Consider the following 25,928-nt stretch of genomic DNA (forward strand, 5'->3'; position numbering starts at 1 on the left):
CGTTGCGTTACAGCTCATAAAACTGAGATCTAGTTTGCACGTTTGACGTATTTGTTGTCAATCCCAGACTGAGCGAATCAAATCACATAAATAAACTGATCGAACAGCGTCTGCGGACGCAGAAGAACAGTGCACACTCCGCATCGGGACTGACATGAAGGGGGAGGAGCGAGGCAGAGGCTGGGAGGTGATAGGTGGAGCCAGATGATGGGCAGATGGAACTGATGTCGGATGCGAGTTGGATGTTGAAGCGAGGCTGTCAATCAGAAGGGGCGCGGCATGGTCGTGTCAGTCAGCCGTGGTTGCCAGGTGACGGATTTGTTCAGGGGCGTTCTGCCATTGGTTGCTGTTCGAAGGCCTAGGGCCCTGTTGTTTTGTGCCGGTGAAGTGGGTTTGGAACTGACGGGAGGAGGTCGCAGTGAGTGGGATAACGTGCGCCGGCTGTTCGACGCGTGTCGGGATGTTCTCCTTTGGTCTCTGAGGTGTTGCGGGACCGGGCCAGCGTCTGCACTTCAACTTTAGCAGAGCAAGAAAACAAGATGTCCGCCCGAGCGGCCGGAGCAGCGGGCAAGGTCCGGGGCCGGGTCGGGGTGTAGGAGCCAAAGTAGCGGGCAAGGTCCTGAGCCGCGCCGGGGAATGAGGGCTGGGGTCGGAGAAAAGTCACGGCTCCATCCTTCCTTTGGGTCTGGCGGACCGGGGGTGTAGGGTGTGAGTTGTCCGGGATGCTGGACTCGGGGTTGGGGGAGCTTGAATTATCTCCAATTCTACCAGCTACGCGGTCGCTGTAGTGAGACTCCACTGCAATTGCAAACTTTAACTCCTAAGCCTGCGTCACTTTGTTGGATTTCCCTGGTATTTGCTAGCTTTGCTTGGTGATTAAACGACTGGGCAGAGTAGAGAGGTGAGTTATAGTTTTAGTGCGATGATGCAACTTTATGGTATGCCTTCGAAACCGAAGGAAGGGCGCGATGAGTGATTCTGCTGCGTATGTGTCTCCTCACCATGAAAATAGTAATCAGATTTGATAGTTGACTTCTCAACCGGCGGCAGAAAACTAAGGTGAAGGCTCTGGGGTTGAGTATAATCGCCAGCTTGAATGTATTGAGTTGTTTGAATTTGTCGAATTAAGGTACAATATGTTATTAAACCTTCAGATTTTGCATCGAACAGGTATTTTAGAGACGGCAGTATTTCCAACCAAAAGTGTGACAACAATTTAGTTCAAGTCCGAGGTGTAGATTGAGGGCTTGGTTTTAAATTGGTGTCTCCCGGGGTGAGAGACGTGACTGGGTCAGTTGCATCCCTGCCGTGGCTTTCTGTTTCAAAGACCACGAGGGAGAACAACTTGAGCAAGGAAGTCTAATATGTTATATTTTGAACCCGAGACCTGAATGGCAACTCAGCTGGTAATTTATTAAATCTTAATATAACGAAATGACGCGAAAATTTCTGACTTAGAAACCATGAAAAAAGGTATCAATTATTTAAAATCAGGTTGCAAGTGTTCTTATGAGAAAGTTAGCTTACTTTACCTAGTTCTGAGCTGATATGCGAGTGTAAAGTGTTAAGGTAATTTGAGGCAGAACCAGTAACGAAGAAGACTGGCTTCAGTTTGTACTTCGATCAACCTTGGGGCACATTGTGTAATTAATTGTCTTAACGTGAGGTAGGGATTTCCAGGAACAAATTGAGTCAGGTCACTGGTGATTTCTTTGTGCTCCTGAATATGTTGCATGAATACTATTCTGTTGATCTGCGAGTTCCTGTCGGTGGGGATTCGGATGTAATTTTCCACAGAGCCTATACCAACCTCGGGAACGACGATGGGAAGAACAAGGATGTGTTTTGATGTTTCAGCAATTTGTAAGGCAAAAATGTCCCATCTTGCTTCATTGTGCTGTTTCTCTCCCCCCCCACTTATTTTTAGATTAGTTACTTTGTTTAAAGAAGCGAGGTCTTAAACAGCCCGAGTTTACTTAATCAAAGCATTAATGACTCATTCTCTTCAATGATAAACTGTATGACTAACTATTTCAGAATTAATGTTGACACTGCAATGCAATAATACAGCCCAGTAATTTTCTCTGTTTTGTTCCTGCTGATGGTGATCTGAGCCAGAGTCAACATAATCGTTTGCTTGTTTGACTGGTGAGGGAACATTTTGATTTTTAGGTTCTTCATTGTGGAGATGCAAACAGCAACTTCTGGCTTTCATTATAGATTGTCAGCATTTTGTTGGACCTGATGCATTTCAGTGCGGCCTGACTGAGCTGGACATAGAACTTTCAATAAGTGTAGCTGTGCCCACAATCGAAAACTGTAGGCTGAACATTCCTGTGTAAGCAGTGGGTACTGTAGTACTGTGTTGCAAGAAGCTAGTTAGAATTGTTGTAACACTTTGGGTGATTTCCTGGAATTGTTTAGAATGCAGTGCACTTAAGTAGCAAATTATGTACGGCCATTTAGGAAAATAATCCAAGGGTGGGTGTGTAAATGAGATAACAGTGCTGATTAGGGAATAGATGAGAGATGGTGTTCCACAGCACAGCGCTTGCAGGGTGGGGTTCACCATAACTCAGCCAGAGAAGTGGATTATTTGGGAGGAGATTGGAGGCAGAGAAAGAAACACAGTGATGTAAATGTAGGAACAGCTTTATTTGGTGTTAATCATGAACACTGAGAAAGATTGGTGCCTCGCCCCGTTACTGCAATGACTTGTAAATGTTAACAAGTTAAGCCGGCCATTGCTGCTGAGCATAGTTCTGTTCTGATACGCACTTTTGAGTGAAGTGCCATTTACCTTTTAAAAACAGTGAACCTTTAACTGGGAAACATGGCTGAACCAATTGTTTGATACGATTGTAATCAGCACTGAAGTTTTTGTGCTTCATTAAATTTATTTATTTGAGCCAATATTCTATATACAATAGTTGCTAAATTTTAGGAGTATCAAATCTATGTACTTGTCACTGGTACTCTGTCAGAAGTGTGCTGTGTATAAAAACATTTATGGAATTTTATTCAAAGAAAATTTATTGTCAAAGTACAAAGTACAAGATGATGAGAGACATTGATCGTGTGGATAGTCAGAGGCTTTTTCCCAGGGCTGAAATGGTTGCCACCAGAGGACACAGGTTTAAGGTGCTGGGGAAGTTGGTACAGAGGAGATGTCAGGGGTAAGTTTTTTTACTCAGAGAGTGGTGAGTGTGTGGAATGGGCTGCAGGCAGTGGTGGAGGCGGATATGATAGAGGCTTTTACATAGGTACACGGGGCTTAGTAAAATAGAGGGCTAGTAATTTCTAAGGTGGGGACATGGTCGGCACAACTTTGTGGGCTGAAGGGCCTGTATTGTGCTGTAGGTTTTCTGTGTTTCTATATACAACCCTGAGATTTGTTTTCTTGCGGGCATACACAAATACAAGAAACACAATAGGAGCAATGAAGGACTGCACCCAACAAGATGGCAAACAGCCAATGTGCAAAAAAACCCCACAAGTACTAAGAGGGGAAAAAAGAAACAGTGCTAAATGAATAAGCAATTAATATCAAACATGAGATGAAGGCTCCTTAAAAGTGAGTCCAGTTCAGTGGGAACAATGTAGTGATGGGCATGTGAAGTTTCAGAGCCTGATGGTTGAAGGGTAATAATAACTGTTCCTGAACTTTGTGGTCTGAGTCCTGGGTCTCCTGTACCTCCTTCCTGATGGCAGTAAGAAGAGAGCGTGGCGTGGGTGGTGGGGGACTTGATGAAAGATGCTGCTTTCCTGCTACAATGCTCTGCATAGATGTGCTCATTGTTGGGAAGGCTTTACTTGTGATGGACTGGGCTGTATCCACTAATATTTGTAGGCTTTTCTGTACAAAGGCATTGTTGTTTCCATAGCAGGCTGTGATGCAACCAGTCAATATGCTGTCCACAACGCACACAAAATGCTGCGTTCCACCAGCATTTTGTGTGTGTTGCTTGAATTTCCAGTATCTGCAGATTTCCTCATGTTTGCTCTCCACAACACATCTACAGTTTTGTCATAGATGTAGATGTTGTGCAGAATCTTTGCAAATTTCAAAGGAAGTGGAGGTGTTGCTGTTTGAGGCAAAACCAATGCTCTGAAATGGTAAGACCTATTCCCCCAAGAAGAACTGACTCATAGACCTCCAAATTCCTCATCCTGAAGTCAGTAATTAGCTCCTTGGTTTTGCTGTCTTTGGGTGAGAGGTTGTTGTGGCACCACTCAACCAGATTTTCAATATCCTTCCTGTATGCTGATTCATCACCACCTTTGATTTGAGCTATGACAGTGGTGTCGTCCACAAATTTGATTATGGCATTGGAGCTCTGTTTAGCGACACTGTCATAAGTAGAAAGTGAGTAGAGCAGGGGACTAAGCACACTAAGCAGGAAATCGGGGAGAAGGTGTTGTCTACCTAAACTAAGTAAGGAAACGGAGGGTCCAAATGCATAGAAGTGTTGAGGCCAAAGTCTTGAAGCTTATTGATTAGTTTTAAAGAGTTGATGATATCGAATGCTGAGCTGTAGTGAATGAAGATTGAGGGGGGAATCTTATTGAAACGTATAAAATTCTAAAGGGATTGGACAGGCTAGATGCAGGAAGATTGTTTCCGATGTTGGGGAAGTCCAGAACGAGGGGTCACAGTTTAAGGATAAAGGGGAAGTCTTTTAGGACTGAAATGAGGAAAAACTTCACACAGAGGGTGGTGAGTCTGTGGAATTCTCTGCCACAGGAAACAGTTGAGGCCGGTTCATTGGCTATATTTAAGAGGAAGTTAGATATGGCCCTTGTGGCTAAAGGGATCGGGGGTATGGAGAGAAAGCAGGTACAGGGTTCTGAGTTGGATGATCAGCCATGATCATACTGAATGGCGGTGCAGGCTCGAAGGGCCGAATGGCCTACTCCTGCACCTATTTTCTATGTTTCTGTGTTTAAGAGCATCCTGATGTTTGCATCCTTGCTGTCCAGATGTTCCATGGTTGAGTGAAGAGCCAACAAAATGGCATATGCTGTTGACCTTTTGTGACAGTAGGCAAATTGGAGCAGATCCAAGTCACTTTGCAGGCAGGAGTTGATGTGTTTCATCAACCTCTCAAAGTACTTCATCACAGTGGGTGCAATTACTACTGGACGACATTCGCTGAGGCAGGTTACCATTGTTTGGAGCAGGTCGGTACCTCAGACTGAAGCGAGAGGTGAACATGCTAGCCAGTTGATCTGCTCAGCTGTCCTCTCTGGGCCAGATGCTTTCTGTGGGTTCACCCTCCTGAAAGATTCTCACATTAGTCTCAGATGGATAGCACAGGTTTGTCGGGGGCTGTGGGAGTTTGTGAAGGTGCCACCATATTTTGATGGTGAGAGTGATCATAAAAGGCATTGAGCTCATCTTGGAGCAAAACCTTGTCACCATGTCACTTGATTTCACTTTGCAGGGGATGATGGCATTCAAGTCCTGCCACAGCTGTTGAGCATTCTTCAAGTTTGGCCCAGAATTAACTTTGCCTTCTGGAGGTCATACCTAGACCTCTTCTATCTTATTGGTTGCCACTGATCTGTCCCTCAAAAGAAAGCAAATCTGATGGTTCATCCAGGGCTTCTGGTTGGGGGGGGGGGGGGGGATGATATTTTTGGGGACACACTCGTCTGTGACTGTTTTTGTAAAGTCCATGACAACCGTGGTGTATTTGTTCAGGTCCTCTGAGTTCCTGAATATGGACCAGTCTTCTGACTTGAAGCAATCCCATAGCTGCCTCCCATGACTACTTTGTTGTCCTTATTTTTGGAGCCTTGCTCTTTAGCCTCTGCCTGTATGCAGGTAGGAGGGCAGCTAAGTGATCAAATTTCCCAAAATGCAGTCTGGGCATGGAGTGGTAGTCATACCTAATCGTAGTGTAACAGTGGTCGAGTGTGTTGGGGCCCCTGGTACTGTAGATGATATGTTGATGATAATTGTGCAGAGTTTTCAACCAAACCTGATTGAAGTCCTGACAATGATTTGAAAAGTTTTGGGTTTGACTGTTTCTTGAATGCTATGATTAGCAAACAATATATCGAGTGTTTAACATCTACTTTTGGCGGTACGTAAATGCAGGATCACGGAGAACTCTCCTGGGGGTTGAATTTTAAGTTAGGAGTTGATTTATGAAATATTGGGTAAATTTCTTTGTAGAGTAACTTTTATGGCAAATTATAAACTAAAAATAGAATTTAAAGTGCTGACATTCAGTTTTGCTTCAGTGTTTGGCTGTGAAAAGTACTAAGATTCAATTTAGATTTACTGTTGCCTTTCTTCATCTCAAGGTCAAGGGACATCTCGCAGTTTGGGGGCTGTGGGAAGTTACTAAATATCAGATATTATCTGTTGTGTATTTGCATTCTAATTTGCTTCAGATAGACTTGTTCCATTTCAGAATTTAATTGCCATCTTGGTTATTTTTGGAACGATAAACTTCAGGCTTAGAATAAATGTTGAAGGGGGTTTACAAGCATTTTGCATTGACATTTGTACTTTTCTAACCATATAAAACATGAAATATTCATTTGGAAGGTAGAACATTTTTATTTGAGGGGAAAAAATCAGGTACAAATTGCTTGGGCTTGTATATTCTGTAGGAACATTTGAATAAATTTAAAGTGCATTGCTTGGTTGAGGGTCTGGCTGAATCTTTAAAATATGAAGGTCAGTCTTGGCAATAACTTTGGCTTTCTTTATTATTTATCCTGAAGTAGGCTTTATTATGTATGAAGAATTAATATTATGTACAACTGAATCATATGAAAAAGACATGCAATATCTAAAACTACTTAAAGCACTTTAACATTCAGCATGCCTGCCATCAACCCTCAAACTGTGCTCTTCATTGTTTGAGAATGGATTTCCTGGAGGGATTGCACTCGCTGCTACTGTGAGTCAATGAATAAGTGAATACGAAGAACTCCAAATCTGCAGTTAACTTGGATATCCCTGGTGAACTTCAAAACTTCTGGAGATTATGATCAATCCTACAGAGTTCCCAGGTATGCCAGTGCCAAACTAGAGATGTATCGGTTTTCATGGAATCTTTGAGGGAATCTGAGAGAGAGGAAGAAAAAAAAATCCAAGGAGCTTTGAGGTGTGCTATCATATTTGTTCCGTTGTATCATTCACCAAATTACAGGTTTCCCCGCTATTCGAAGGTAGAGCGTTCCTTTGAAACGGTTTGTAAACTGGAATATTGTAAAGCAAAGAAGCAATTACCATTTATTTATATGGGAAAATTTTGTGAGCGTTCGCAGACCCAAAAAATAACCTACCAAATCATGCCAAATAACACAAAACCTAAAATAACAGTAACATATAGGAAAAGCAGGAATGATCTGATAAATACACAGTATGTATAATGCATGAATACTTTTCTACAATTATTGCAGCACTGTCCACCATAGCGAAAATCTCACACAAGCGCTCTCGGCAGCACTCGCGGTAAAAACACACAGCGGACGCGCTCCCGGCAGAAGCACTCTTTCCAGTAACCTTTAAGCTATGAAGCTATCGAATAACACATAAAGATACACAGCCTATATAAAGTAGAAATAATGTATGCCCAGTGTAGTTTCACTTACCGGAATTGGGAAGACAGTGAGGACACTGATGATGGTGTGTTAGGCTGAGTTGTCAGAGGTTGGGGTGGTGGGAGGTAGAGGAGACTGGGGTATCATCTTATCATCGTCTGTTTCCATCAGGGCAGGCAGGTCACCACCTTCTATGTCTGCCTGCCTCAATGTCGAAGGTTGAGTTTCGTTGTCTGCTGTGGCTGATGTGGAAAGATTGAAAAAGGACAGTATGCTTGACTGCTTAACCTCGCGCAATTTTCTATCATACAGTTCTTTGTAAGCACTCAAACCGTCCTGCAAATATGCCCTAAATCTACGTACCCTTTCAAAGTTAAAGTCATACCTTTCTGCAATCATTGCAGCGTTGTCAATCGCAGCGAAAATCTCACGCAATTGCTTCCCATTCAGTTCCTGGACGTCTTCACTTTCGGGCCATTCGCTACTGCGTTCGGTTTCAATTGTTATCCTTTCCTCTTCTTCAGCTCTTCATCTCTCAGTTCTTGGTCAAAACCTCTTCAACATCATCTTCGTCAACTTCCACAAACCCTTAGCCAAACTCACTATGTCCTTCGTTCACCACGATTGAAACGCTTAATTATGTCTAGTTTTACGCTGAGTGTAACACCCTTACATGCTCTTTTAGGCTTTTCCGATACCTTAGAACTCATCTTGCTAACGGATACACAATATAAATCGACATAAAGCATAGATGCTCACAGGCACGTGTTTAAGCAAAGCTGACTAGAATGCAGTTCCGGGGGAGGAGCTTGGTTGCTGCATGCTGACTTTTTTTCGTAACAGTGAAAACACCTTCTGTTAGCGAAAACAGGTAACCAATGTAGGTCTTTCGTAACAGTGAGTTGACGTAAAGCGAACGTTCAAAAAGCGGGGGACACCTGTACATAAAACTGAAGAACACAATGTCTCTTGTCCTGTCAAATTGATTTGTAAAGATTATGAAGAGTTTGGGTCTGTGATGATTTAACAGATCTTTGCTTAAAAAGAGTCAGCTATCTCCAAGACAAGAACTAGTATAGGCGACAGCTCTGGCTTAAAACTCCAAATCATCCTCAAGTTTCTCAACTATCATTTGCTAATAGCTAAAGATGAATAGTTATATTTATCTAATAAGTTCCGCTGAAAGTCCATGGATTTGGAATCAATCACAAGATGCTGTAAACTGGAGCCAAAAGAAATTGCTGGAGGAGTCCAAATTCTATTGCATCTGCGGAGGAAAAGATTCACTGTTGTTTTGGTCCTGATGTAGGGTCGCAACTTGCATTGTTAACAGTTCATTTAAGTGAGTACCTGTAGCAACTTATTCTCTTCTAGAGTTTGATTTGTCTGATTCAGAAATTGAATAGAAAGTTGTCCGTTGAAAGTTGTCAAGCTAAAGCCATGCCATTGAATAAACAGTAAAACATTAATATAGAGAGCAAGAAATAGTTGAGAAACTGGAGGATGATTTTGAGGTTTAAGCCAGAGCTGTTTCCTACATTAGTTCTCATCCTGGAAATTCACACATGCATTCTTCTTTTTAAAACCCAGGTTATTAACTCTCACATGCCCTATTGGTAGGGTCTGTTTTGGCATATGGACAAAATAATTGGGTCAGTTGTTCATTTGTAGCATAGCTTGGATGCATTTTTATGTATGCATGGCATAGCATGAGCTCGTATGTCATTCATCTAAATTCCATTCCTAATGTTCCTGAAATTTTCTGTGCTTGGGTTTCATATTTTATTTGCAGGTGAAGGGTGAAATAACTAGCTTTTTTTTATAATGTGAAATCTGTGGGGCTACTGAGGGCTGCAGTTGATAACTACTTGGTCATTCAATGGCTGAATTGCTGACTTGTTGATCCACAGTTGAGGATTTCATTGGAGGCAGGTGAAATGCACCCATTTGCTCTGTCATTTAATTAGATGTACAATTATGTGACAAAAGGACTGAGGCTAAGAATTTGTTGTTGTCAGTCTTTGTAATTATTAAATTGGCTTCCTTTTTTTGTTCTACTGTGGATGTCTGCAAGAAAACAAATCTCAAGTTGACATATACATACTTCATAAATAAACTCTTCTCGAGCTTCCAGCAGGGTACAGTTATCGATTATAACTGACATTTTGATGACAAACTGCTATTTTCTTCTGGGATGATGCCTGGGTATGTCTAGCCGGTAGGTAGTATTTATACCCCTCATAGTCCGCCCCTCCTGATTGGTTGGTCCTTATCCAATCAGATTTCCGTTCTCCCACCTTGTTTACAACTGAATTCTAGTTCTTACTTGGAGCGAGACCTTCGTCTTTCTGAAACTTCTTTTCCTCTAGTTTTATTTCAGTGGCTTCCTTTACCAGGCAGTCCCAAAAGCCATAGGCTTTTTGTTTTGTGCCATAGTAGTTTTGTGCCGTTGAAGTCAACGCTAAGGCCATTGCGAATGCAGTGTTCTGTTAACACCAATTTCACTGGGTAACCCAAACAGACATACCTCCTCTGCTGTTTGATGTGGGTTTTACCATGCATCTTGTCTGACCGATATATGCTGTTCCACGTTCACAGGGAATCTTGTAAATGCCAGCCAACCTGATTCCCGGGTCATCTTTGATCTGCATAAGTTGTGTCTTAGCTTCCTTACGAGTTTGTGGATGGTATCAATCCAGTATTTCTTTAGGATCCTAGTGATCCTAACAGACACCATGGAAATATAGGGAAGACAGGAGGTAGCAATGGGTTCCTCCAAGTTCAGTTTCCTGGTTTTTCCATCTGCACTTTTTTTTTAAAGGGCCTGATTTCCTTCACCCTGTAGCCATTCTGTAGGAATGTCATGCATAATCATCTTATTTCCTTTGGGAGACTCTCTGGGTCTGAAATAGTTTTTGCATGGTTAATCAAAGCAAGGTCTCACTCTGAGGAAGAACTGGGATTTGATTGTAAACAAGGTAGGAGAGCAGATGATTGGATGAGGACTAACCAATCGGGGGGACGGACTCTGGGGGTATGAATGCCACTGGACTAGGTATACCCAGACATCATCCCTGAAGAAGATGGCAGAATTTGTCAATGAAACTTCAGTTATAATTGATACCTGAACCTGGCTAGAAGCCTGATAAGAGTTTATTTGTCATGTATGCTGGGAAAGCACAAGAACTTTTTCATTTACACACATTGATAATAAGTTTACTTTGAACTTGAAGATCTCCACATGCATCACAAATACTTGCATCTTTGAACTTCTTTGTATTCAGAAGAGTTAGAGTTTTGGAGTGGTCATGAATTACAATGAAGCCTTGCCAAATGATGAACTTCCTCACTCACTTTTGCTTCTGATTGAAGGTTTTATTTGAGCAGCAGGATTATATCCCACTTTATGTAGGTGTGTATGTGATTTGAGATTAGTATCTTGCTGGCACAGTTCCTAGTTGGCACTGGCTTGAATAGAATGTTATTTCAGCCCAAAATATAGTTTGAGGATTGTGGTTTGACATAAAATTAGTTCAATCTATTAATTTGAAACATGGGAAATTAATCTTGTTTAGCTCATGGTGCCTGATCTGCCATTGAAAGTTCGAAGTAAATGTGTTATCAAAGAATGTAAATGTTACCATATACTTCCTTGAAATTGATTTTCTTGCAGGCATTTACAGGAAAAACAGGAATGCACAGTTTTTTAAAAAAAACCTTACATAAATCGACTGACAAACGACCAATGTGCAAGAGAAGGCAAAAAGTACAATCTTAAAAAAAAATTACTCAGAGCATGAGTTGTAAAGTATTGTTGAAATTGAGTTTATACATTGTAGAATCAGTTCAGTGGTGATTGAAGTTATCCATGCTGCTTCAGGAGCCTGATGGTTGTAGGGAATAACTGTTCCTGAGCCTGGTGATGTGTGAGCTCAGGCTTCTGTACCTCACGCTCAATGGTAGTACTGAGAAGAGATCATGGTGTGGATGGTGGGAGCTATGATGGTTGCTGCTTTCTTGTGGCAGAAATGTGTTCAATGGTGGGGAGACTTTTGCCTGTGGACTGGGTTGTATCCACCACTTTCTGTAGTCTTTTCTGTTCCTGGGTATTGGTATTTGCATGGCATGCTATGATGCAGCCAATTAGGATGAGCTTCACTGTGTGTCTAAGGACGTTTGCCGAAGTATGTGGTGACATACCAAATCTGTGCAAGCATCTAAGCAAGTAAAGGGTCTGTCGTGCTTCCTTTGTGATGATACTTGCATACTGGTCCCAGGACAGGTCATTGATTAAGTTCATGGTTCATTTCTACTTTGTCATTTTCCTGCACCTTCAATTCTCTTATTATCCAGTAACTTATTGACCACCTATTTGTAAAGTCTGAGCTTTCACAGCCTCTGGGGTGGAGAGTTCGGAAGGATTATTATCCTTGAAAGAAATTTATCTTTGACCTCCACCTCCTCCCCCCCCACCCCACCAGCTATAGACACCTCAGCCAGGGAAGCTTCCTTCCTGTAACCAGCATGTCAAACTTTCAAAGGTATCTAATTCTTCTGAACTTCAGAAAGCATGGGTAGAATCTACTCAGTGTACCCTTGTGCAGCAGATCCACTGTCTTTGGCATCAGTTCAGTGAATCTTGGCTGCACTCCCTCCATGGCAAATGCACACTTTCAGGTAAAGATGTAATTCGTGTGGTTGTCTCTCCAGGCCCTATATGATTGCAGTACGACATCATGAATCCTGCTATAATAAAAGCCAGCTAATTTGCAGATTCCTTGTGCGGACTGACCTCCTTAGCATTTTGAACCTGAGTAGAACAGCAAAAAGTGGGTCACTGCGTGTGTGCCAACCATGATCCCCATCCAAACTTATCCCATCTACCTGCACATGTCTACCTCCGTCTACTTGCTGCCTGCTCATGTACACCACCTAAAATGGTTACTGTTTAAAATGAAGTAGTTATCTGCATTTGAATGTGAAGCTAAGTAGTCGGTCATGAGCAAATTGTACACATCATGTATACATAGCTTTGCAGAATGTCTTAATTGATGGTGATTGGACACTGGCATTCTCGATTGTTAACTCTTTGCCTTGACTAAATTAACACTTGGTTGTTTTTGAATGAATGAACAATTTATGCTTATATAATGTGAGTAGTCATAAAATTGTACAGCTGAGAAACAGGCCCTTTAGCCCATCCTGTCTATGCTAACCATCATACTTGTACTAATCCCACTTTCCTGTATTACCGTAGATGTCGGATTATAAGCCGCTACTTTTTTCCCACATTTTGAACAGCTTTGAACTCTGCGGCCTTTAATACGGAGCGGCTAATGCATGGTTTTTTTTCATGCCGCCAAAAACATTTTGCCTCGTAACAGTAGACCAATAAAATTGATGAGTAGTTCACAGAGGTCCAATGAAATTGTACGATAAATCAAGCGCACTTTCACAATTAAATTATTGTAAATCAGTCATTTGTACTCACCCTCATCAACATGGAAAACACTCGAAGAAAAGCATTGTGCTGCCTTTATGGCAGTTATTTAGTTTATAATATTTTCGCTTAGTAATTCATTTTCTAGTTAAAGTTAGAAGAGTTTTAACTATATTTGTTTTCTGTACTACATCGCGGGATGCTATGACGTCACACCCGGTTTCGCCGCGTCTTGTGGGAAAAATGCCGTTTACGATAAACGGGATGGCGGGGGGCGAGCGGCATTAGACCCGAGCGAGAACGCTGCTTTTAAGTTAAAGGCGATCAATAACTTTTCCTGGTAGGCTGCAGTATATATATTTTTTACCAGTCGTTAGGAGATATTGGAATGTTGTTCAGTAAAAAAGTATACGCAACGTATATTTAAAAGTAGCCGCGTTACAGGCACGGTTCGAAAAAAAGCATTTGCAATATGTATTTGTTTATGTTACCATATGGATTTAATTAAAAGTTAAAAAATCCTCACGTGTAATATCTTTCTGTGTAAATATCTCATATTACAACGTGGGACACCTGTGGCCGAAAATCCGGTGCGGCCTGTACAAGTAAAAAATTGATTTTCTTTCTAAAATTAGAGCCAGCGGCTTTTAATCAGGTGCGCTCTGTAGTCCGGAATCTACGGTAATTTCATAAATAGCTTTGAAAAGTTTCTGGCTATCTACCCATCATGCCTCTCTGAATTTTATATACCTCTATCATTTTATCCCTCAACCTCCTTTGCTGCAGGGAAAACTAGTATTTGCTCCTTAAAGTTGATGGGTGATTTTCAACTGCATTTGATGATGTAATTCTTGGAGAATTACCTTTCAACTTGTGTAGTGTTTGGATATTTACTCTGACATGCAATCAGTATAAGGATCTTGTACAGATGTGTAAAGTCCACATTTTCATTTCAACAGTTTAATTTGTCATAAAACTTTCAGACCTGCTGACAAAGGTCAGCAGTTTGTATTTGCATAGGATCAATAGGAAAATAAAATAATTTTTTAAAAACTTGAATTTACTAGAGCTGCTCATCTTGTTTTATCACCATTAATTTATGAACTTTAACATAAATCATGGGTTGTACTCTTTTTCTGCTGTTTCTTGTGATGCCAGTAGAGTGCTTAAACAAACTGTGTATGAAAGATGTGTCCAGATTTCCTTTAGTAGCTGCATTAATTTTGCCTATGTATTGTTAGAAGGCAACGCGAGCATCAATCAGCCCACCAATATTTGCACAGAACAGACAATGTATTTAAAACACAAAAATGTATGCTTGTAAACCTTTCTAGTTTACGATCATTGCCTGAGGTGAGTACAGTATTATATTGCGACCATTAATACTGTTTAAAACAATAATGAAAAGTTTATTTGACTGCTGGTAAAAGAGTAGTGCTGCAAGACAATTTCTCCCTAATATAGCAGATTTGACAAGGAACTTGGTCATACAACTTTGCCAGTGCTTTGAATGCCAATAGAATACACCTGAGACTGGCAGACTGGCATTGTGCTTGAGAACTGGGGATAGAGCAAATGGGCAGCTTCTTTTGTGTGATAATAACAATGACATATTACCATATAATATAAAACTTTAAAATGTCATGATTTGCAGTAGTTCCTAAAATGCTGTTTGTGTTGAAATGAAAAGCACCTTCAGAGCCAGTAAAAGTGTTACTGGGAGATGTATTCTGTAAAATTGCCCTGTTGGGAATTCGTGGTTAGTTGATGTGGGAAGGGAGAAGGCTGTGGTGCATGAAGTAGTCCTTCAGTGCTCTGCCTCTGAAACTACATCAGTGATTATAGAAGCAAGTCAATCAAGGCAAGTTCTATTCATCAGATACATTCAGATAAATTAAAGGAAAATTCAGAGTTGTTAGCCCTGAGTTGAAACCTCGAACCTAGGGGACTGGTGGATCACTTGGTCGGATCTCTACCCTTTGACTTGTCTGATATGGGCGACCCTACCAAGAGCCGAAGCATAAAGTCCTGACTCCAGCCAACGTAGCTCTCTGGATTATTGTGGTATGCATGTCTCCGAACTGTGACAAGGTTATGGCCCTCTTGGAGGTATTATTTGTGACTTTGCTCATTATAGATGTTGGTAAATTGAATATTTGTATTCTGGACTTATATCCTCCAAGAATGGTGAAATGCACAATAAGTTCCTTCTCCTCTGCAGTGTCTCCAAGATCATCACTGCAAGTAGTTCATACCCTCTGATTGCCAAGTAAATGTAATTTGGTTGTGAATAAATTGTAGTTTAGTGGCATGACTGCTGGTGAGAGCTAGAGTTAGATTGCCCAATCTCACTAACCTCTGCAATAAACGGAGGAAACATTTTATTGTGTTAGTGCTGGGAATGCAAAGTTGGCTTGTTAGCATTCAAATGATGAAAGACTGTTTGTAATGTTTGCATGTTTAATCATTAATAAAAATGGCCAGAAGCTGTCTTATTTAACTAATTGCTGCCTTGTCTTATAACTAATGAAGCAGCGAGAATTTGTGTTATGGTCGTCTACAAATGATTATGGTTCATTGATCAGAATTGGTGCCCTCCAATGGTATATATCCAAGAAAATGCCTTTCTTTTTTGGGTGATGCAGCTGACATCTCAATGTTCCTCGGCTTTCATAATTGCATTGGAATTCAACTTTTGCACCAATATATTGATGGGAAATGAATTAGTTAAGTTCGGTGACATTTACTGATATCAAATGAAAACGGGTATAACTTGCAAAACCCTGATTTGGTCTGAACCAGCATGTGAATAAGATGCTATTAAATTATTGGATTTGAAAACTTGACCTGATTCATGATATGTTCATAATATTCATAACCCTTGTTAACTTTTTAATGGTGCTTTAAAATGGAAGTGTTCATATTTAACAGATGTATATAGTGTTTACTGAATACTTGTTTGTTTTATGGGACTTTGTCTCCTATGACTAATGTTTGAGTCTCAGTTATAGATGCTGGCTGACCCGCCGAGTTCCTCTAGCATTTTGTGTGCATCTTTAGGATATTTACAATGCTCTCCACCATGAAGCCTGATGTAAGGTGTTGATTTTTGCCTTTCTGTTTCCTGTTATTAATTCCCTCATTCTTGACCTCTAGTGGCCATGAACTTGGCTATCTTCATCCTTTTTATATAGCTGTATTTGCCCTTGCTCTTTGTTTTGATGTTACTTGTTAAGTTCCCTTTACATCAAATTTTTAATTTCTGATTACTGTTTTGTGAAGGATTCCCGATCCTGTGATCTACTATTAGGTCTTGCCGTTCTCTTTCATCTGGTTTAAGATTTATTATTTTCCTGGACAACCTTATTAGCCATGGATGGTCCATCTTTCTCATGGAATCCCCCTTTCTAATTAGGGCAAGTTTTAGTAAGTTTTGTGAACTGACTGTTGAATGTTTACCACTTTTAATTCACTGAACGAAACCCGAGTCTATTTACCTGTTCCACTTTGGACAGCACCCCCCCCCCCCCCCCCACATCTAGACTCTGACTATATCCATTGGGAATTGTAACCACAGAATCTTTTATTGCACATGACCAAATCTAGGACTGCCTGCTACCAGTTCGGCGCTCTAACATTCACCACTGGGAAGCAATCCCTGACACACTTCTTTAGTTTTGTTTAGTTCATTGTTTTAGTTCTTTTGTGTGCCTTTAATATTTATCCACTACTGCTTTGTCCTCAATGTGTTTTGACTTCTATTATAGTATTTTATTGGTAATGTTTGTTAGCTGATTTCTCATGATACAGAAACGTTAGGAACTCTTGGAAGTAACATTTCCAAGTTATAGCCTTATGTTTCCTTTTTCCTTTAAGGGCAGATGCTGGTGTTTGTCTGACCTTTTGTTTTTATAGACAATGTAATCCAAAAATAAAATTACCAGCATGAACTATGACATTAGTTTATATTTAAAAAAAGAGTTATTTCAGATTCTGAGACTAGCTGATCATTGTGTTGACTTGTACAAAACAGCTTGTGCATCTGATGACTTTATGGGTGACCGGTGTTATGTTTCTTTATTGGGGTCTGGTGATCTTTTTTTTCTCATTTGCCCTATGCTTAAACTTTGAATCTGGAAAATTGTTCATTTCTGGCTAGAAGAGTACTCTATACTCAGAAATCAATGGATATAGCTGTGAAGCACTGGGATTTCAAACAGTGAATAGCTTTACAAGCTATTCAAAGAATATGACACTCCATTTCCATAATATTTTTATCAAATAGAACCACATTGATCAGAAACCATTTGTTTGTTCCATGTTGGGAAGTGTGGGCAATAGTGTTTGAATATTACCTCATGTTAGGGTAATGTTTTACACTATCCTGAAGACCATGGTTGACAATTTCCCCTACTGTTGCCCCCTCCCCAAAATAGATGTTGCTCAGCTGCTGAGTTCCTTCTGTAGCTTGTTGGTTTGCTTCAGATTTCAGGATTGATGAAGAATCTCAGCCGGAAATAAATGTCAATTGATCATTTCCCTCCATAGATTCTGCCTGACCTGAGTAACTGAAGGGTTTTGTATGTTGCTGCATGACATAGATGGTGTTGCTGCTGGCTGAGAGAAGGTGGTGAAGGCATATTGTTCCAACTGATTTATCAAGAATAAGTGCAGTATGAAAATATGAAAAGACAGTAAAAATAACAGTGAAATTTTACTGGGCTTGACTTTTGAGGAAGTGATGCAAATGAAGAGGGTCTTACTGTCTTTACAACAATGATACCGTCAGCCAAAATGCTTCTTAGTGCCTGTGTATTGTTGTAATACAACAGTTACAACAATTGCATAAATGCCACCTATTCATGGTGTTCAAGGAGTTAACTTCTCACCAAGGTTGAAGAGCGCTAACTTCGGGCTCATGTGACGAGCTACTTTTGACAACAAAATGATTTGACACATTGATCCAGGCAAATATATTGAAACATGGCTCTTAGTGTTTCAGATGTTTTTTTGTTTATCCTGTAAAAGGATCTGTTCTTGTGAGTCAGATTTTCTGTTTTGTTGGATCCACACTGCTATTTTCTATAGTAATTAATTCACAAGAATTGCTCTTGGAACCTTGCTGATGAGCCTTTCTTCATTGCTGAGATTGCACATATCTGTTCAGTCTTCAGTCCTCTAATAAAATTGCTACGTTTTCATGTTCAACATTGTCTTAATTCATGTCAAAAACATCTTCAGTTAATTTTTAATTCATTGGCCATTTTCAGCAGGATCCAACCACCAAACTCATCTTTATCTACCCCTACTCTCCGCTTTCTGTAAGGATCACTCCCTTCATAATCCCTCCCAGCATTTATCCCTGCAAGAACAGAAATGCTACAAATGTTCATTCACCTTCCCCCTTGCCTCCATTCAGAGCCCCAAAATAAATCTCCCAGGTGAGGCAGCACTTAAGTTGCAAATCTTGTGGGGTCGTCTATTGTCTCTGGTGATCCATTGTGACCTCTTCTACGTTGGTGAGACCCGGCGTCAATTGGGGTTCCTCTTTATCTCACACCTTTGCTCCATCTGTAGAATTTCCCAGTGACCAACCATTTAAATTCCAATCCCCATTACTGTTCTGACATGGCCTCCTTTATTTACTGCCGCAGTGAGGCCACCCTCAGGATGGAGGAGCAACCTGATGGCATGAACATTGATTTCTCCTTCTGGTAATATTTTTTATTTCCCTCCCCCTTCCCTCTTGTATTCCCCTCTCTGCCCTCCTGTTTCTCTTCCTCACCTGCCTATCACCTCCCCTTGGTATGCCTCCTTCTTCCCTTTGTCCCATAACCCACTCTCCTCAGATCCCTCCTTTACCAGTCCTTTACCTTTCCCACCCACTTGGCTTCACCATCTCTCCTCCCCCCCCCCCCCCCTTCCCTTCCAGCTACAATGAAGGCTCTCAGCCCAAAACATTCATTCTATTGATGCTGCCTGACCTGCCGAGATCCTCTGGCATCTTGTGTGTGTTGCTCTGGATTTCCAGCATTTGCAAGATCTCTAAGATATAAATTTGTTTATTTTTCTGTGAAGGCTCTTGTGCTACTCATGAAGAAAATTAAATGGTGGAAACATGCTTCATGATTTAAGCAATCTTACATGTGCGAATAGCACTTGTCTATTTCTTATGCATTGCCACCGACATGAATGTCCTTGTTTAATGCTCTTCTTCCAGGGCTAACTTCGCATCTGCTATCTGATCTCATATTGTAGGCAGTGGTGTCACCTGTGTCCTGGTATAGACCTTTACCCTTATTTTGTTCCTTCATGAATCAAACTTTTTTGGAAAATTTTACCTTATGGATTAACACTTTTCTTGATTTGCTAAATTCTTCTGTTTAAAATTAGGAGATGTGCAGTAAGAGAGGGTGTGGAGAGCAGCTTTCCAGGCTATTTCCCTTCATTGTTGTAGCTTTCCACTTTTAACAGCAGCACTGTGTGACTGCTGCAAAGGACCAGAATGTACTTTGTGTAAATTACTGCAGACCCATTCAGAGGCTACTTGACATTTTGTCCTATATCTTTATTGATCATGGAAGCTTATTTTGGATTCAGTCATCAAGAGAAAGTTTGTAGGAGTTGCTGAATCTGAAAAAAAAATTGCTTTGAATTGTGGGTGACCTCACTTTGCATTCAACAAGCAAAGGTTTTGTACAGTGTTCATTTTGGCAAAAAGACTTTTCGTAAATTGCACAGTCAGCGGATCCTGGATTATTTTGTTGGCTTAATCCTCTGTCTAACTGTTTTACATTCCTGTTGCACTTGTTGGTCAGTGACCATCCTACATAATGAAATGCTTGTTTAAGTAATCAACTTCGTCACTCTCTGATTAACGTTCTGATGATTGTTTTCTCTTAAAACATAAAAGAAGCAGTGAAAAGCACATGATCCTGTCTCAGAGCAATAATTCCTGTTTTGTGGAATGTGCACACTGTTCTTGTGATGAATGAATATGATATGAACTTGAACAAGAATAACCTGTTATTGTTTGATACAACAGGTCAAGTGGACAAGGTGGATTTGGATTTGTGCAAGTCTTTTGATAAAGTCTCATGTAGGATGTTGCTGAGAAAGTTTAGTGCACATGGTGTTGGCTACAATATGCAGTGCCAGCATGGTTTGATAATTGGCTCATGTAGAAAATAAAGAGCAGAAATTAATGGAAATGTCTCAGCTTGCTTAATGTATTGTGGGCTTATCAGAGAACTTGGTACTAAGGCTCTAACTCTTACAAATGTGAGTTTTTTGAGGAGGTAACAAAGTTGATTGAGGGCAGGACAGTGGATGTTGGATACCTGGACTTCAGTAAAGCTTTTCACTAAGGCCATTGTGGTAGGCTGATCGAGAGGAGGTTGGATTCAAAATTGGCTTGGCCATGGGATGAGAAGATAGTGGTAAGGGGGTGTTATTCTTGCTGGAGATCTGTGATCAATGCTGGGACCTCTGTTTGTGATTTGGATGGAAATGTAGTTGGGCTGATGAAAAACTTTGCAGATGATACAAAACTTGGGTTGTGGAAAGTAAAGACATCTGTCAAAGGTTTCAATGTTAGAAATGTGGACAGAGAAGTAGCAAAAGGACTCTAATCTGGACAAGTGAGGTGTTGCACTTCTGGAGGTCAAATGTAAGAGGAAAATGCAGGGAATGGGAGTTTTGATCTTAAGGTGCAAGTTTATAGCTTCGTGGAAGTCATAGCACAAGTAAAGAATGTGTACCGCATACCTGCCTTTATCTCTCAGGAGTTGAGTCCCATTTGGCCGCATTTGGAATAACGGATACAGTTCCAGTCACTGTTTTTATTGGGTGGACATGGAGGCTTTGCAGAGGATGCTGCAGAGGTTAACCACAAGGTTGCTGGATTGCAGAGGATTAGCATTTGGAGAAAGTTGGGTTGTTTTATCTGGAGTGCTGGAGGTTGATAGAACTATGTAAAATTAAGAGAGTGTGGCAACCCACTTTCTGCGCAGGCGAACCGGCTCACAAATAGCCAGCGCGCTGGGGGAGACTTTGGTAATGCACCTCTGACGTCATTTCCGCCCGGAGAGGGCGGGCGCTAGGGATTAAATGCCAGCGCCGCGAAGTTTGAATAAACTAATCTCGAAACGACTTACGTGTCGTTATTTCAGCGCTGTGTGTAGCACATCGCTACATTGGTGATCCCGATGGTCCAAATGGTATTTGGACCAAAGATGACCGACTCTTCATCTGTTCACACAGTTTCGCTAAAACTGCCGACTTTCTGGACGCTGCGACCACGCGTGTGGTTTAGCCAAGCAGAAGCCCAGTTCCAGATTCGGCAGATATCCTCTGATTCCACGCGTTACTACCACGTGGTGAGCGCCCTTGACCAGGAGATGGCTGCCCAGGTTGAGGATTTCATACAGTCGCCCCCGGAAGAAGGCAAATATGAAGCATTCAAAGCGCTGCTCATTGGGACCTTTGGCCTCTCACGGCGTGAGTGAGGTGCCCGCCTGCTTCACCTGGACGGTTTGAGAGACAGACTGCCGTCAGCATTGATGAACAAGATGCTGTCCCTGGCTGATGGACACACGCCCAGCCTCATGTTCGAGCAAGCGTTCCTAGAGCGACTGCCCGAGGACATACATCTGCTGCTGGCCGACGCAGATTTCAGCGACCCCCGGAAGGTGGCGGCCCGGGCAGACGTGCTGTGGAAAACCAAGAGGGAGAGCATGGTGTCCGTCGGTCAGATTACCAGGCCACGTGCCCAACAGCAGACCAGACCAGTTCCGGCACACAACGCAGAGGCAGGAGTGAGGAGGCCAGTGAACAGTGGTGTTTCTACCACCAGTGGTGGGGCACAAAAGCCCGCCATTGTCGCCCGCCCTACAAGGGCCATGGCCATGGCCAGGGCCAGCTGCCGCTAATGACTATGGTGGCTGGCCACCAGGACAGCCTCTTGTACGTCTGGGACAACAGTCAGGACGCCACTTCTTGGTCGACACCGGAGCGGAGATTAGCGTCTTGCCCCCGACGGGGTACGACACCCGCAACAGGAAGCCAGGACCCACCCTGAGGGCCGCAAACGGCAGCACGATATGGACCTACGGCACCCGCACAGTGCAGCTGCAGTTCAGCGCCAGCCGGTTCACGTGGGACTTCACACTGGCCGAGGTGGCCCAACCACTCCTGGGAGCGGATTTCTTGCGAGCTCACAGCCTGCTGGTCGACTTGCAAGGGAAAAGACTGGTACATGCCGAGACTTTCCAGACGTTCTCCCTGGCTGAAGCCAATTTGTCGGCCCCACACCTGGACTCCATCACGCTGTTGGACAACGAATTCACCAGAATCCTGGCGGACTTTCCATCGATTCTGGCACCGCAGTTCACGGCAGCCATGCCCAGATATGGGGAACAGCACCACATTCCGACCCAGGGACCACCCCTCCACGCCCGCGCACAAAGGATTCCCCCGGAAAAGCTCCGCCTGGCAAAGGAGGAGTTCAAGAGGATGGAGGAATTGGGGATCGTACAGAGGTCTGACAGCCCATGGGCCTCCCCCCTGCACATGGTGCCCAAAGCAGTCGGGGGTCGGAGACCATGAGGCGACTACCGCAGACTGAATGAGGCTACCACTCCAGACCGCTACCCCGTGCCGCACATACAGGACTTTGCAGCAAACCTGCATGGGCCAAGAATCTTTTCCAAAGTAGACCTCGTCCGGGGATACCATCAAATCCCGGTGCACCCTGAAGACATCCCCAAAACAGCATTCATCACCCCGTTCGGCCTGTTCGAGTTCCTCCGAATGCCGTTCGGCCTGAAGAATGCCGCACAGACGTTCCAGCGGCTAATGGACGTGGTGGGATGCGACCTGGACAACGTCGTGGCGGATGCACTCTCCAGACCAGCTGTCCAGGCCCTATCCCTGGGGGTGGACTATGCAGCACTGGCAGAGGCACAGCAGGCAGACGACGAGATGCCCAGCTACAGGACCGCAGTCTCGGGTTTGCAGCTGCAGGACTTTCTCGTAGGCCCAGGTGATTGGACCCTCCTGTGTGACGTGGCTACTGGCCAACCTTGCCCCATCGTCCTGGCAGCCTGGAGGCGGCGAGTTTTCGACCATACACGGTTTGGTGCACCCATCTATCAGGACAACCGTCCGGCTGGTCTCCAGCAAGTTCGCGTGGCACAGACTTCGCAAGCAGGTCAGTGAATGGGCCAGAACGTGCGTGCAGTGCCAAACAGCCAAAGTGCAGCGGCACACTAAAGCCCTGCCGCAGCAGTTTGAACCCACCCACCAGAGGTTCGACCACATTCATGTGGATATCGTGGGCCCCCTACCAGTGTCCCGAGGAGTGCGGTACCTCCTAACTATGGTAGACCGGTTCTCGAGGTGGCCAGAGGCGGTCTCGCTCACCAACACATCTGCCGATTCCTGCGCCCGAGCACTGATCGCAACCTGGGTAGCACACTTCGGGGTACCAGCCCACATTACCTCCGACAGAGGCGCCCAGTTCACCTCCAGCCTGTGGTTGGCTGTGGCCAGCCTGTTGGGAATGCAGCTACACCACACAACTGCCTACCACCCACAGTCGAACGGACTGGTGGAACGCTTCCACCGTCACTTGAAGTCGGCTCTCATGGCCCGCCTGAGAGGACCTAATTGGGTGGATGAGCTTCCCTGGGTCCTGCTTGGAATTCGTACAGCGCCCAAAGAGGATCTGCACGCCTCATCGGCCGAGTTGGTGTACGGCGCGCCCCTGGCCGTCCCGGGAGAGTTCATACCAGTCCCAAGGGGGCAAGAGGCAGAACCTGCAGCAGTCCTGGACAGGCTACGCGAAAGGCTCGGCAACCTGGCCCCCATACCAACTTCACAGCACGGACGGACCCCAACCCATGTACCCAAAGACCTGCAGAACTGTAAGTTTGTCTTTGTATGAAGGGGCGGACACCGGGCACCGCTACAGCGGCCGTATGAGGGGCTATTCAAGGTGATCAACAACAACGGGTCCACGTACGTTCTGGACATTGGGGGGAGAGAGGAGGTTTTCACGGTGGATCGACTCAAACTAGCCCACGTGGACTTGGCGCAGCCGGTTGAGGTTCAGGCACCATGGCGCAGAGGCAGACAGCCAAACAGAGACTGATCCAGACTGTGGACATTGGGGGGTGTATCACCGGTTCTGGAGGGGGTTATGTGGCGACCCACTTTCTGCGCAGGCGAACCGGCTCACAAATAGCCAGTGCGCGGGGGGAGACTTTGGTAATGCACCTCTGACGTCATTTCCGCCCGGAGAGGGCGGGCGCTAGGGATTAAATGCCAGCGCCGCGAAGTTTGAATAAACTAGTCTCGAAACGACTTACCGACTGCGTGTCGTTATTTCAGCGCTGTGTGTAAGCACATCACTACAAGAGAATCTTTCTACCCAGTCAAGTAGAAAAGGGCATAGCTTTAAGGTGAGGAGAGAAAAGTTAAAGATTTTGAGGCTTTTTTTTTACAGAGCATTAGATGCCTGAAATGTGATGGTGGAAGCAGATATATGGCCTTTTTCTTGTTTATGCTATATTCTCTCTACCCATGAATATTGGAAATTGGTCACAACCAGAATGTGCAGTTATGTTTTCAAAGAATGTATTCTCTGCTATTCAGTATCCAAAGTATTTTACTCCACAACCTGTACATGGTGTAAAATATGAGCATCATTGGTTATCTTCTGTTTGTTCTTCATTCAAAATCAGCTTTAGTATCACTGGCAGATGTCGTGAAATTTGTGTGCAGCAGCAGTACAATGCAATACATAATTAAAACTGAATTACATTAAGATATGTACACACACATTCTCGCTCTCGCTCTCCTACCGTCTCGCCCCTGCTTATGCAAGTTAACCTACTAACCAGCTTGCCTTTATGATTTGGGAAGAAACTGGCATGATCATAGGGAGAATGTGTAAGCTTCATGAGGACAGCAATTGAGGTCAGATTTGAACTGTGCTTATCTGCATATATGGCTGTGTTCAGGTATATTTCCAGAACTCTTTGCACATGATTAATTTCTTGGTTATCTTGGTCACTTGTTATCTTTTTGCTTGAATTGTTATTTATCTTCAAGATGGTGTCAGCGACAAACATAACTAACAGTGATGTTCAGCAGACAGTTCACGAAGCTTTTAAATATACTTATACTAATCTGTGTTCTATTGAAGTCTAATTTATATTTTGATGTGTTTTTGGGTTGAATGAGCGATCTGGCATTTGTGCTGTCTCAAAGGGAATTTAACGTGGTTAAGAATGGAGCGTGCCTAAAAGTGGAGCACGAACCCATGATTGCCTTCAATTCTCAACCAGCTCACTGATTAAAGTGTTGAGCAATGTTGAAATCAATGAGGACAAAGGTGGAAGGCATGTGATTGTTTAGCACCATCTGAATCTTTGAATCTCTGTCTAGCTGTCAATCTTCCTCTCCTATTCTCTCACTGCTGCTAGAGGAAGGTGACAGAGTCTTGGGTCTTGGGCTAGGTTTGATCGGGTGTGGTTTATGGATTTTTTAAGAGGACTGCAGTTCATGTCATGTCTTTCTAGTTTTTGGTTAATCTTTTTTAAAATTGCTATTTTGTGCAATTTTGATTGAGGCAGACTGGCTCTGCAGTCAACGAATGACACAATAAATAGAACTAAACTGATCTAAACTGAACATTCCTAGACTGTTTTGAGTACTCTGCAGTTTGATGAGCAAATAACAAATGGTTTTGCAGTTTGAGTGTTGGGTGGGTGATGTTTTCTTTGACCGGGTTCCACAGGTTAAATGACAGGTTACCTGTTAAGTAACAGGTATAGAATAAAACCAAGAAAGTGCTGAATGTCTAAAATCTGTCTAACTCTTCAGTGTTTCCCTGTAGAAATTTACAGTTGCCATTTTGTCT

At 43.0% G+C, this 25,928-nt stretch overlaps 1 protein-coding gene across 7 annotated transcripts in view; it reads left to right on the forward strand.

The window, feature by feature from the left end:
* Positions 1-272: 272 nt before the first annotated feature.
* tjp1a (tight junction protein 1a) overlaps positions 273-25,928 on the forward strand; it is a 230,430-nt gene continuing 204,774 nt past the window's right edge. For 3 of the 7 annotated variants that reach the window (XM_073024724.1, XM_073024726.1, XM_073024731.1), the window contains exon 1: positions 318-572. In XM_073024724.1, the coding sequence (XP_072880825.1) occupies positions 540-572 (33 nt within the window). In that variant the 5' untranslated portion in view covers positions 318-539. The other 4 variants (XM_073024725.1, XM_073024728.1, XM_073024727.1 and 1 more) reach the window with 4 other exon arrangements.

The sequence above is a fragment of the Hemitrygon akajei genome, chromosome 21, assembly GCF_048418815.1.
Source record: "Hemitrygon akajei chromosome 21, sHemAka1.3, whole genome shotgun sequence".
In the NCBI taxonomy this organism is placed as follows: domain Eukaryota; kingdom Metazoa; phylum Chordata; class Chondrichthyes; order Myliobatiformes; family Dasyatidae; genus Hemitrygon; species Hemitrygon akajei.